We start from the raw sequence: 14,298 nt of genomic DNA, 5'->3' as shown, positions 1-14,298 counted from the left end.
GAGTTGTGCAGTTTATGTTAATAAACCAGGTTACTGGTTTAGTTGGTTTGGTTCGTCTCAACCACTTGCTTTCTTTTGGCTTCTCTCCCTCCTCCTCCGTATCACTGTGGCACGTCATGCTTTCTGGTGGGAGGCCTGTCAGTATAGGGATCTGGGAAGGCGATGACACCCGAGTCCTAGGAGAAGGACACTGAGAAGGGCAGGTCTGGGTTCAAATCCTGCCTCAGCCACTTACTAGCTACATGGCCTTAGGAAAAACACTGTAACCATTCTGGGTCTTGTTATCCTGCCTCAGATGGTACATCCAGTGCCATATAGGGTTGTTGATGATGCTGAAATGAAGTAAACCACTAACACAATGCATGCTAATTATTATCATGAGGGAAGTAGAATGGTTAAATTAGGAGACAGACCTTGGGTTCCAGACTGACTACCAGTGTTTGGGGATTTACTGGTCCCTGGCCTGAGGCAGTCACTGAACAAAAGTACTAGGGGAGGGATCTTGGGTGTGAGCTATCTATTATGGTTCCTTTATGGCAAGAAGGACAGAAGTTGAAGGTGATGTCAGCTTTCTCCTTAGATGCATTCAGGCAGATTGTACAGGGACTTTTATTTTTGTGGTCAAGGGCTAGGAAGTTGAAGAGGGAACTGGAGGAGGTGGCTGTGTATCTCTCAGGTCCTTGGTGGCCTTCAACACCTGCTGGCTTCTGAGTTGTCTGTGTCTGTCCAGGGTGATTATGAGAAACTGAGATCCCTGTGTGCAGCTGACTCTAAGCAGGTCCTCACTCAGTCTCACTCCTTAGGCCTTTATGACAGAGTATAGGGTCTCTTCCTGGGGGCCCTCTTGGGGAGGCGGGTGGGGAGGCGCTGCTGGTGAGGTCAAGCTGGAGAGGGTGAGGGAGGCATACCAGATGCCGTCATCCTGGGGGAGAATGGAAAGGGGAAGGGGTTAGGCAGCAGAGGGGGAGCTGTCCCATCTTAGAGCCGCAATCCCACAGCTGATGCCCTGCCGAAACCACAGTCCCTCTGTTCTTCCACCCCACCTTCTCCAAACGTTCCTTTAATTCTTTCAGGCCCTAATCTGAGCTGCTTACCTTGGTGTCCAGCTTGGGGCCTGTATGTTGTCCTAGAAAAAATCAAGATGTGCCAGGGTTAGGTGGCCTGGCAGCAAGGGGGCTCCAGTGGTGAGGTCATCTTTAGGTCAGGAACAGGGTCTGGGGGAGGGTGGGTGAGGCGGAGGAGAGAGGAGGATGCTGAGGGCACGTGTGTGGGGAGGGGGTGTGTGTGGGGAAGGATGGCCCAGGTGGAGAGCGGGGATGATGGCGGCAGGACCTACCTTTATTCCCAATGTTCTCGTATTTCTCCTCTGGGTTTTGGAAGGATCCCCTGTGTGGGAACAGGAAGGGGGCGATGTGTCAGAGGCTGGGCAGAAAAGAGTTACCACCTGCATCGGGCTGGTTCTCTTGGTGAGGGCTCTGTGACCTGCCTGGACACACTCGGAAGATGAAGGCAGAGGTCTGAGGCTCTCAGAAGGAGGCCGCCTGGACGGGGTTGAGGGGTCATTTGCGGTGTAGCCCTGTCCCTGAGTGCTGACTGAGGTGGATTGTTCTGGAGAAGCGGCTTTACTGCAGGGGCACAGGGAGGAGAAGCAGGAGGGGGAGCTTCTGTTCTCTCTGCCGCAGCGCCTCAGTTAAAACTGGAGCCTCAGTTAAAACCAGGAAGCTAATCTCAGGTTCCCTGGCCATCGCCTTGGGGAGGGGTCCGAGGAGGGCAGCTGTCAAGAGTCAGGAGGGAGAGAAAAGAGGGAGGGGCTGAGAGAAGGAAAAGCCTGGAAGTGGAAGGAAAGATGGAGAAAGGAAAGAGGTGGGCCATGAGGAGGTTAAGAGCTCAGGAAAGGAAGAGGAGCTGGGGCCCGAGGAGAGGGAGCCAGGCTGGAAGCCAGGAGGGAAGTTGATCTGAGTAAAGACAGAGGGCAGAGCAGCTGGAGGTCCCGCGTCACAGGGGGAAAGGACAGATTGGATGAGGGGCAAGAAAGAGGACAGAACGTGGAGGTGGTAGGTGTGTTCAGGAAGGATGAGGTGGAGAGAAACCAGGATTAACAGAGGAAAAGGCTGAGAACTGGGGATGAAGGAGGAAAGGGGCAGCCAGAGAAAGACAAAGGGAGATGTTCTGGGAAAGAATCAGAGAAAGTGCTGGTCCACTGTTCTCGATTTTTTAAAGAGCTGGAGCCTCCGGAAGTGAAGAGCCTGGCTTGTTAGGGGACTTGGGAGGGTGTGGATGGAGAGTCCAGGAGGGGAGGGGCTGTGAAAGGCTCCCTAGTGCTGTTCTCAGAAAGAAACTTCCTGCTTCACAAAACAGCACCCCCTCCCGCCTTGGAGGAGAAGCGCTCACCTGGCTGGGGTTCTGGCTTTAGTCTGCAGACCTGTAGGGGGACCAACAGTGTGTCAATGTGTCATCCATGGAGGCCTGTCTCCTTCCTGCCTTCGCTGCCCCGCCCCACTCTGAGCTAATCCTTGGAGAAACCAGAGCAGCGAAGCGGCTCGGCTGAAACCCACCTGGGAGGTCCTGGGACTCTGAGCCTGCACCCAGCAGGCACCCTGAGGCTGCCCACACCGATCCTGCCTTGTCCTCAACACCCATCAGGAGAGCAGCTCTTCCCTGCACCCTGCGCCCCTTCACCTTCTGAACACATTGGACTTGCCCACTTCCCCCAACTCCAGTGACCTCTGCTCCACTCAGCCACACCCTGGGCCTTTTTTTTTTTTAAATCACTCGAGCTGAGACCCCTGACCTAGTAAATGCTAGTATCATAGTTATGCTACTACTGTCTTTCCTTCCAGCTCTCTTTTGTCATCATCCCTCTGTACCTGTGCTTAACCTCACTAACTCTTGTCTCTTGATGATCCACTTTCTTTCAGGTTATCCAGGCTCCCTGCTGAGTCCTCTACTCTCCATCTGTGCCCTCTTACTCGCTCCTTGACCTCCTGTGTTCCCCTGTCCTTCTGCCACACTTGCTGACACATCTTCAATCCTGGATGTGTCCTAAAGCAGGGAATGCTATTTGCTTATCCCAATATCCATTTGATTCTTCTTATTCAGTTACAGAACCTTGATTTTATTTGGAGTGGCAGTGTGCCCCCTACAGATAGATGTGGGACCTATGACTAAGGGGAAGTTGTAGGTAGGACTTTCAGGAAAGCTCTTTAAAAGGAGGACAGAAAGCTGGGTCATAGTCTTTTTGTCCTTTCCTTCTACATCCTGTTTCCTGTTTAGATTCACAAATCATGCCTGGAGTCCTAGCAGCCATCTTGCACCATAAAGCACCCTTCAAGATAGAAGTCAGTATCCAGGACAGTGAGCAGGAAGTTAGGAGCCTGAGTGCTTAAGGACGGTGTCGTCTGCTTTCTGGCTCCAGATCCTTTTAGATGAGGAAAAAAGAAACCCTCTGTGTTACTTAACCCACTGTTACTTCTGTTCTCTGATGCTAGCAGCTGAACACAACTTTTTTTCTTTGGCTGTGGCACGGCTTGCGGGATCTTAGTTCCCCAACCAGGGATCGAACCCAGGCCCTCGGCAGTGAAAGTACAGGGTCCAACCACTGGACCGCCAGGGAATTCCCTGAACACAACTTTTAATCAGCAATTCCTAAAGGTTTCTAAACCTGCATGGTTGAATACTGCTGAAAAAAAACAGTCATGTGCAATGATGCTTTATGGCTTCTCATCTGAGTTGATCCTCAAATACCATCTTGCATTTCCTCAGTGACTATGTCACATTTTCTCTACATCTTGAACGTTCATCCTCACTCTCAGGACACAACCACTGTGGTTTTTGCTCTGCAGAGCTAAAATAACAATTTTAGACTGACCCCAGCCTGGCCCACCTCTGGCCCTTCCACTGCAGACACTGTATCTGCAAGGCCAAGCTGAGGTTGCCACTTTGCTTTATCACATTGCTGCTGGGATCAGAGGCTCTGGGGTGTGATTTCCAAGGTCTTCTTCTCTCATCTCCTGCCTCCTCCACAGCTGTGAGCTACTTAGAGTTCCCAGCGTGGTTTCCTTCCCCTGGAAGGACAGTGACCTCTACAGCACCCTCACCACCTGGCTAATTCTTTTTCATTCTTTGAGACTTTTTGCAGGTGTCACTTCCTCTGGGAAGTCCTCCTTGATTACCCCTCCTTCCTCCCAACCTACCATAGCTATTTGCAAATGAGGCCATTAGCCCTTGAGGCAACTGTCTTCCCCATATCCTCCTCTCCCCCAGTTCCTTGAAAGCAGGGCCTGTGCTTTATTTACTTTTGCATCTCCAGTTATAACCCAGACCCTGAAAAATGGGTGTCCAACCAGTGCTTGCTGAGTGGAGCTACCTTCCTGTCCCTTCTGTTCTCTCCTTACATTTCCCAGGGCAGACCCTCCCTACCCTTGCACTAAAAGGTGAGGACAAATGAGAAATGATTAAGTCAAATGAAAAGAACTGGAAACGATCAGATTTGTGGAGAGGGATTGGTCTTGAGCGGTGGTTCCCAAACTTGATACACAAATACCACCTGAGGAGACCATTAAAAATGCAGATTCCCAAGCTCAGATCTCAAGCCCAGCAGGGATCTGCATTTTTAATGGGCATCTATGGTCATTCAGATGCAGGAGTGTTCTGAGAAACACCCAGCTGGGAATCTTGGGGAGAGATTGGGGGTCCCAGACCACTTACCTTTGCTTCTCTTCCATCTGAGGTACACAGTCAGTCCCACAATTGCAGTTATGAGCACAGCGCTGGCCAGTGCCAACCCGACTGTAGCTTCAGTACTCAAGGGCCAAGACCATGAACTCCTTTTGCCCTCTGGGACCCTGAGGCCAGCTGTGGTGGTGATGGTGGTGGTGGGACCTTGAGTGGTTGTCTTGGTGGCTGGGAAGACATGAGAAATATGCAAATTCTTCACTAAAGGGCTGGAGATATCTGGGTGAAGCTGTCACATCTTGTTCCCTAGTTTGGGGAATGTGGGGGTGTGGGGAGCAAGTCTCTGAAGCTCTCCCACAGGGAGGGGAGTAACAAGGGCAGATACTGGAAGCCCTGAATCCTCATCACTCTGTTTAAATCCTGACCCTACCACTGATCAGTGCTGTGATCTCAGAACCTCATTTCATCACCTACAAATAGGGACAACTAAGTCACAGGATCAAAAAAATTAATGTGGTAAAATATACGTAACACAGATTTACCATTTTAACCATATTTAAGTGTATAGTTCAGTGACATCAAGTGTATTCACATTATCGTGCAACCATCACCACCATCCATCTTCCGAAATTTTTCATCTTTCCAAACTGAAACTCTGTCCCTATTAAACACCAACTCCCCATTCCCCCTTTCCCCAACCCCTGGCACTCACCATTCTACTTTCTGACCCTAAGCATTTGACTACTCTAGGTACCTCATAGAAGTGGATTCAAACAGTATTTGTCATTTTACATGATTGTCTTAATAAGTGAGAAAACATCTGTAAAGCACCTAGTGTATATTGGAAATATATTATTATGGTTAAATTAATATGTATTGAACTTTAGTTCCTACACACAGATTGTATCTTTGTAGATGTTTAAGTCACCATTAAAAAATTGACATAGGGCTTCCCTGGTGGCACAGTGGTTGAGAGTCCGCCTGCCGATGCAGGGGACACGGGTTCGTGCCCCAGTCCCGGAGGATCCCGCAGGCCGCGGAGCAGCTGGGCCCGTGAGCCACGGCCGCTGAGCTTGCACGTCCAGAGACTGTGCTCCGCAACGGGAGAGGCCACAACAGTGAGGGGCCGCATACCGCAAAAAAATAAATAAATAAATAAATAAATTGACATAATACTAAGCCACATACAGAAAATCCAACTCCAATAAAATCTTCAGGTTAGTGTGGACTGAATTTTCTGTCCACTTGTAGAAATTAATAATAAAAGTGTGAATCCCATCACTCAGTTGGGATAAAAAATTTTAAGTTCTTAGTCAAATAAATATATATAATGACATGCTATTTAGAAAATAAAAACGAGCAAGATGTATTTTTTAAAAACTCCTGGAATATGACTAAACCACACTCTAAGCTAAATTCATAGTATTAAATGCTGTAATTATTTAAAATGGGAAGAAATTTTTAAAGTGAATGAAAATTTCCAAAGAAAAAAATTACCAAACAGAGAGGAGCCAGCTCTAAGGAAACTCATAGTTTGAAAGTAATGAAAACCTATGTTGGAATAAATGTTTTTATGAAACAGAACAGCAGAAGGAATAACAAATACAGGAAGTGGTTAGAGAAAAAACGAACAAGAAGACAGATAAGACTCCTGCAGATTTAACAACCACAAAGAGTCTGTTGAAATCATGAGTGTGTGTGTGCTCAATCATAGGTTGATAATTCTAAAAAATTTCTGTGAAATTGATGATTTTCTGAGACAAATAATAATTTTTTTTTTTTTTTGTCTTAACTCCTTTATCCCAGTGCCCAGATTAGGACCTGGCATATAATAGTCACTCAGTCAGTGCTTGTTATTTCATTTGTTAAATGAATAAATGAAATAATTTTCCCTTGGAATTTCACAACATTCAACCACTGTCTTCCAGCTTCCTCTATTGCTATTGAGAGAGTCAAGCCACTCTGATTCCTGAATCTCTTTATGTGGCCAGTTGATTTCCTCCTTGGAAATGTATTGGATCTTCCTTTATCCCTGGTGTTTTGAAATTTCATGTTGCAGTGCCCCAGGGTTGGTCTCTTTATTTTTATCCATTTTGCTGGGTTCTTTCATTCTGGAAAATTTCTAGAGTAATTTTGTTGATAATTTCTTCCCCCATGGGCTTCTTTTTTCTCTGTTTTTAAAACTATTATTCAGGGGTTGGAACTCTTGGACCAATTCTCAATTTTTCTTATCCTTCCTTATAATTCCTATATTACATTTCTATGGCTGCTATGACAAATTGCCACAAGCTGGGTGAGTCTAAACAACAGAAGTTTACTCACAGATCTGGAGGCCAGAAGTCAGAAATCGAGGTGTCAGCCACGCTGCGCTCACTCAGGAGGCTCTGAAGCGGAATCTGTTCCTTGCTTCTTCCAGCTTCTGGTGGCTGCTTCATTACAGTCTCTGCCTCTGTGGTCACACTGCCTTCTCTTCCATCTGTGTCAAATCTCCCACTGCCCCTCTCTTATAAGGACACTTTTATTACTATTTAGAGCCCACTCAGATAATCCCAGATAATCTCATCTCAAATTCCTCAACTGAATCACATCTCCAACAGTATAAGGCAGTATTCACATTATTCAGTATAAAGTTCTGGGGATTAGGATGTAGACATGACCTTTGGGGGGCTGCTGTTCACCCACTACAATATCCAAATCTTTGAATTTTTTTCTACCTTCTGAGATATTTCCACAAACTTCATCTTTCAATCATTTATTGAGTTTTCCATCTTTGCTAGTATACCTATAATTTCCAAGACCTTTTTTTGTTTCAGAAGCTCCTTTGTAAAGCACCCTTTTGTGTTATATACATGAAATTCCTTAACTCTCTGAGGATGATAGTTATTTGAAAATTTTAATCTCCTTTCATAATTTTGGATTCTTCCAGATGCCCTTTCCCCCCAGATTGTTCTGTTCTCTGCATTTCATGGGAAAAGCATTCTTTAAATGTTTAGTTCAGTCATTTTTAAAACAACTTCTGTAGCCTCAAGCAACCTGGGCACAGCTGAGGTGAGGGTACAATCCTTAGTGCTGGGGATTTGGTGCAAGGCCGAGACCCCAATCACCTGACCCCTTGGCTCCCAGCATACAGGAAGCTGTGTGTGTTATAGCAGAAAAGGCATGTCAGTTAGTGGGCTGTAGAGTGATCTGTTATATTTCTAGATCTTTTCAGGCCCATCAGATAGATATCCCAGAGAAGAGTCTCCTAATATTCTGCCCTTGGTGGGTGGGTTGTGGGTACCAGCCTGGCTACCTGCATCCTGGGAGGCTCCCACAGGGGTCAAGTTGTTTAAGGTCTCATCAGTTCACCAAATCTCCAGATTTAAGAACTAAATCCTTGTCGCCAGTTAGGCCCCAGGGTACTCCCCCCAGGCTCCTTGTGGATTATCGTTTCTAGAAAGCAAATATCCACTCTTTGGCCAGGGTTGTGGGTGGGGGTACGGAGGTGTCTCTGCTTCTTAAATACATTTCAACTAGTCCTCTAGTTTTCAGGCCCCCTTCCACCCCCAGTTTCACGAGTACTAGGAGCTGCCATTCCTGACCCTTTAGAGGGTTTTGCAGTGTAAATCGCCTTCCTTCTGGGTGTCCCTGCTGGTGGCCTAGGGTTTAACTCCTCTGGTCTCCTGAGCCAGTTACATTAGTCTATCTGTTTCCAGCGTCCCCAATTTTGTTTCTGTTCACCTGGATTGCAAATACTTTGTCCTTGTGGGGTTTTGTCTTAAAAAATTCCCTTTGCTGTCATTTTAGTAGATTTTGGGAGGGAGTGGAGGTAAACATGTGCATATAACCCAGCATCTTGGCCAGAATTTATGCATTACTTTTAAAATGAAAATTATAACAAGTATACATTTTTAAATTTTGCACATTAATAATAAAAGTAGAAAATAGGAAAAAGTCTTGTGAGGCATTTACATGATCTTTGGAAGAACATTACAAGGGTTTACTGAGGGATACAAAATAGGACCCTTTCCTCAGTGAGAAGATTGCACATCATACTGATTTCAGTTTCTGTCAATTGCTTTATAGGTTTAATGCAATTCTTATTTAAAAAATCAACATAAGCATTTTTCTAGGTACTTGGCAAACTTATTCTAACATTTATGTGGAAGAATAGGTGGGCAACAAATAAAGTTTTTGAGGAAGAAATATGTGGTTGTGATGGAAAAAGTCTTAACAGTCATTGAAACATGATAAAGTTTTAATAACTAAAACAGTGTCGTACTAATATAAGAAAACACAGACTAGTGAAACAGAATAGACAGACCAGAAATGGATGCTATTCTACAAAAGAACTTAAAAGCTAGGCCTATGAATCAATGGAAAAAAGAAAAAATATTCAATAAATGAAGTAAGGACAACTGATTTGTTTCTTGGTATAAAGATCAACTTAGTTCTTTATCTCACACTATATACCAAAATAAATTCTCACTATGTTGAAGAATTTTATTATGAAAAGTAATCAAATCTTACAAAAATTAGGAAAAAATATTTTCACCCCTAGTGGGATGTGGGGTTTTCAGCTTAGAAATAAAAGAGAAAAACTACAAATGAGAATATAATTAGATTTGGCTACAAAAGCAAACCGTTTGTAAAAAAAAATTAATAAGCCAATCTCAAACTTATGAGATATGTTTGCTACAGATATTCCTTTGGTGTGATGTTTTTGCATGGTGGTACTTCACTGGGATTATAAACATTTCTTTTTATTACTTTCTTGTATCTTTTAAAAAGTAATGAGCATGACCATCCAATTAATTGAATTAATTGAAAAAAATTAACTTATTGATGAAAAAACTCACAGTAAGTGTGACTGAAACACAGAAATGAGAAAAAGAAGGAAGAATTAGGAAAGGAAGAAGAGGGATTTAAGGAGAGACGAAGTCCCTCAAAAAAGGCCATTTAAGGAAGTATGGAGGAGGTGCAGGAAATACTAATCCAAGGCTGTCTTGCTTAATTCAGGTTGTGAGTCACTATCTATTTGCTTTAAAACCAGCATAGTGGTCAAGAAGGGGCAGTGGTTTTCCGAGGGGGAGACACGGGGAGTGTCCATCCCAGCCGGGAGCAGAAATTCATCACTGATACTGCTTAGAATTGCCAGCACAAGTGATTATAAAAAGCAAACAAACGTAGACGATTTTCAAAAAAATAATCTACAGACAACACACTCTTTTATTGCCTGTACCTGGGAGAGAACCCCTCACCTCTGCCCTGGAGTCAGATACACTGAGGTTCAAGTTCAACGCCCCACTGAATGACAGAGGGAGATCTGTTGATGCTACACAGCCATTATTAGGTGAAAAATAGTCAAAACAAGATGATCAGGTCAGTACCCGAGGCCAAGCGGCTCATGGTTAAGAGAAGAGGCTCTGGGGTTAAACTGGGGTCAAACCCCACCTGCACCAGGAGTGACTTCGGGCAGGTGTTTGCTGTGTGAGCCTCGGTCTCCCTTCCTGTAACAGGAGGATGGCAGAAGGGCCGACTGTTACCGGGGTCGTGGGGAAGGTTAGCTGGGGTTTAGCTGGGGTGATGCTGCCAAGGTGTCCAGCTGGGAGGCAGGGCACAGTCAGCGGGAGCTGCCTTTACCGCTGCTGCTGCCTCGTCATGACCAGGACAGAGGAGCAAAATCAGGGTGGACAACGGGGACAGTGTGACTAGAACCACACAGGGAGAGGTGCGGGGGAGGCAAGGAGGTAAAGAGGGTGGAAGCGGGGGAAGAGGAGATGGGAAAGAGGTGGGATGGGGGTGGGAGCGTTGAGGGCCATGTTCTGGGGAGCAGAGCAGCAGAAGGAAGGGGGAGATGGGAAACAGGTGATGGGGACACGGGACGCCTCGGGCCACCATTGGTGGCCACCACACACCTACTGTGTGTGTGGGCTGAGCTCATGGCCGTGGGGAGACAGACATGGGGTAGCTGAGTCTCCACATATGGACACATGACAAAGGGGAGGCAACCACATCCCAAAGATGTCAAGTCACCTGGAGGACATGGGGTGAGGGCAGGGGAGGGGCAGCCCCAGCTTGGAGCAAGAGAGGAGAATAGCCGGGAGCCCAGAGGGCGGAGGCCTGAGGATGAGGGAGGGGGCAGAGAGGAGGATGGGCAAGGGAGGCAGCGCAGGACTGGGGAAGATTAAGGTGAAAAGGGGTTGATAGAGGCCTGGGGAGGAGTAGAGGGGGCAGGGAGAGGAGTTTGAGAGAAGAGAGGAAGAGGGGGCCTGGGCCAGGCCTGGGAGACAAGACCCCAGTGGCCTCCAAGAGCCTCAGGCAGGACAGCTGGACTCACTGGGGGTGATGGTGAGTGTGGTTCCGTCGATGGACTGCCACATCTGCTTGCCGTTTTCCTGTGTGTCCATCTCCACCCGGCAGAAGTAGCTAGACGCATCCTCCCTCTGCAGTTTCGAGATCTGGAGGGAGCCGTTCTTCCCACGCTTTGTCCAATTCAGGAGGAGCCGGTCCTTGAAATCATTATGGATGAACCTCGGGGTCGTGTTGTAGATGAACTCCCCATGGAATTGTTTCCATCTCCAGAATATATTCACGTTGGGAAATTTGTGTAATTTCCAGGGGTAATAGAAGAAGAAGGGGATGTCGATGGAGCCACCCTCGGGGGCTGAGATTTCCTTTGGTTGGTTCATCCCAAAGGCAGTGTTTGGATTGGGTTCTGCCCAGTGACCTAGAGGAGGGAGGGAAAGGGAGAGACTTTGAAGGTGACCCCAGACCGTCAGCCACCCTCATCTACAGTGGGATGTGTGACAGGTGGTAGGACTGGTCCTCTGGCCTGGGTGAGCCCCTCTCCAGGCTTGGGGCGGGGAGGAGGGTGCGGGGTTGGGGGGACCCGGCACTGTGGGACCAGCTCTTTTTTTGTTGGGGGTGGGAGGCCTGACCGGCTAACCCAGGGGACACTTCTACAGACACCCAGCCATAGCCCCTCCCCGGGGGGGTGGTCCCTGTGGCCCTAGGCAGAGCAGGACAGTCCCGGCCTCTCACCTGCCTGCAGAGATGCCAGGGGCAGCAGCAGGGTCAGCAGCAGGGACAGACCCATGGCCTTGCCCTCCTCCCGGGATGAGAAGACAAGCAGAGCCTTCAAGGCCAGAGGGGAGGCCTGTGGAGGGGCCGCCTGCGGGGAGTCTCAGCACCAGGAGAGCGAGGACCAGGCTCCTTCCGAGGACTGAGGAGGGTAGGGGCCTTCCCCAAACCCGCCCACCCCTGCCGTGACTGACACTTCCTTTATCAATCTGGCTTCTTTTCCTATATTGCAAAAGGGCCTCTCTGTGGTCAGTGCAAAGGGAACCATGATCTAGGGCTCCCTGCCCCGCTCTGCACACTGAGGGGCTGGTCCGGACCTGGGCCAGCTGGGGCCTCTCCTCTCTCCTTCAGCTCCCTGCCTCTGCCACCCGCTTGGCATCTCCTTAGGAGTCAGTCTCTGTGTCTCTGTGTGTCTCTCTCTCCTTTTCTCTGCTTCTCTGAGTGTCTCTCTCCTCCCAGGGAAAGGGGTGACAGCAGGACCAGTTCAGGCTCCTTCAGGGAGAGGTCCACGGCCCTGAGTCCCTGCCCAGCTACAGCCCCTTAGAGAGGAGGAGGAGGGAGCTGCTGGTGGTCAAGCCTCAGCCCCCAGCCCAGGCACCAGGGGCACCCAGCATGCTGGTGGTCTCTCTCTCTGCAGGTAGGGGACACTGCAGTGCCCCCCTTCATCCCCAGGCAGAACCAAGGCCCACCAGGCCCCTCCCGCCCTGCTCTGCTCCCTGTGTGCAGTCTCACACCCTCCCTGAGTTGAGGTGAGGGTGGGCACAGGTTCCCACCTACCCAGAGGGTGGGCCTTCTGGAGGCCACGCCTCCACCCAGAGATGCAGGACTGGATCTGCAGGGCCCTCTGTCCTCACACTCTACAAGGAGGACACCGGGGCTCAGACACGCCCTGCCCCACGTCCAGGACTCTGAGGTGGCGGGTCCGGGACTTGAACTCCAGTCTTGCTGAGCCCACAGAGCCTTCTGCTCCTTCTGGATGCTTCCTCCTGGCTGCACCACAGAATCTCTGGGCCTCACCCTGTGACTGCAGAGCCCGGCGGGGTGAGCCCAGAGGCTGTATTTAATAACGCTTCTCAGGGGGTTCCATCTGCAGCTGTGCGACCCTGGCTCATCCAGAGCCTTCCCTGGACAGAGGGGATGAAGGTCAGAGCAGTCATGAGCCATCCAGCTGACAGTCCCTGGGACCCTCTCTGATGGAGGCCCTGCCCGCCTGTGACTGGTGGTGGGTGGGGTGAGAGATTGGGGGCTGGGAACTTTGGTGGCCCCCCAGGGCTGGCTGGGATGGAGGCTCTGCTCACCCGCTCTCCAGGATGACGTTGGCATTGGTTCACAGAATGGACCATGGGGGTGGGAGGACATGATTTGAACTTGCTTTTTCCTTTTCTCAGTTTCTTTCCCAATCCTAATAGATGTTTTCCACAGTTCTCTCGTGGCCAGCCAGGTAGTCCTGGCTTTCTCTATGTGCCTGCACTTATAGGCCTCAGAGGACAGATTCTGCACTTTCATGGAACCCTCTTATCTGAGTCAAGCCCTAAACCTGCGTTTTCTCATTTTCAGCTTTACAGCATTCTGTGGTGATGTATCCTTATGTTCATTTTACCCAGGGAGAAACTGAGGCCCAGAGCCTTAATGTCATAGAGAGTCCCAAACTCTCCCATTCCTGTTGGGGGAAGGGAGGATGAACTCCTGTCACCAATTCAGCCCAAGCATCTTTCAAAGTCCACAGGGAGGTGACCTCACTTACTCTGGTTCCCTCCAGGTCTGGATTTGGACCGCACTCAGGTCTGTCTGCCTCGTGGGCCTGGTGCTTACCCAAGATTGCCCCTCCCCCACCAGCCACCCCGTTAACCTCCCTCACTTCCCCTTCCTTCCACAGCCCATCCTGGGGGGTCATTCATTGTGCTTCATTCAGCTGGCCCCTTCTCAGGGTCTGGGGAAACAAAGGCAGGAGGGATGTGAGTGTGGCCCCTGAGGTGAGGCAGGACACATGAGGCAAAGAAAGAGCACAGGGAAGGGGGAGGTACGAAGGGCAAGGTCTTGGTCTCTGCTCTTTCCCATGGGCTGTCCACGGGCCTCTGCTGACATCAGCACTCTGTTTACTTCCTCTTGTTTTGCAGGCAGGGAGGGGCCCAGAGAAGGCTTCTCCTGCCCTGGTTGGGTGCAGGCGTGCAGTGAGCCCTCCAGGAACTAGAGTCCAGCTGGGAAGGGAAGACTCTCAGCTTGCTTCACTATGTGAGGCAAGTAGAGGGAGACCCAGGCCCCACAAAGTTGAAACAGGCAGGGATGACATCTCCCACTTCCTGTGTGTCGGGTGCTTTGCACTCGTGTTGGCCATGTTTTCTTATTTGCTGTATTCTTGATGCTCTGACATCTGGGGCCTCACTGACCAGGGAGAGACTGTCCCTCCCACGGCTGCCAGTTCTTAGAAGAGCAATGGACGTGCCCAGGAGCTCACCTGTCATATGCAAACCAGCCAGTCCAGAGCCCACACTCCCCACCACCTCCTCCATCTGGCTCTTATGCTCCAGGAGGCCCATGTTCTTCTGCCGTATTCATCCCAGG

The 14,298-nt window shown here is 49.1% G+C and overlaps 1 protein-coding gene across 1 annotated transcript; it reads right to left on the bottom strand.

Annotated features, from left to right (window-relative positions):
- Window positions 1-531: 531 nt before the first annotated feature.
- PILRA (paired immunoglobin like type 2 receptor alpha) lies at window positions 532-11,860 on the bottom strand. The gene is made up of 7 exons (XM_082856314.1): window positions 11,698-11,860; window positions 10,994-11,383; window positions 4,708-4,902; window positions 2,392-2,422; window positions 1,337-1,386; window positions 1,095-1,126; window positions 532-922 (listed from the first exon to the last, which is right to left on the bottom strand). The coding sequence occupies exons 1-7, from the start codon at window positions 11,750-11,752 to the stop codon at window positions 800-802; spliced, it is 876 nt and encodes a 291-aa protein (XP_082712440.1). The 5' UTR covers window positions 11,753-11,860; the 3' UTR covers window positions 532-799.
- Window positions 11,861-14,298: the final 2,438 nt, after the last annotated feature.

The sequence above is a fragment of the Leucopleurus acutus genome, assembly GCF_964270905.1.
Source record: "Leucopleurus acutus genome assembly, chromosome: 16".
NCBI lineage: Eukaryota > Metazoa > Chordata > Mammalia > Artiodactyla > Delphinidae > Leucopleurus > Leucopleurus acutus.
The sequence above is the reverse complement of the archived record's forward strand: the minus strand, read 5'-3'. Positions and strand labels throughout refer to the sequence as shown.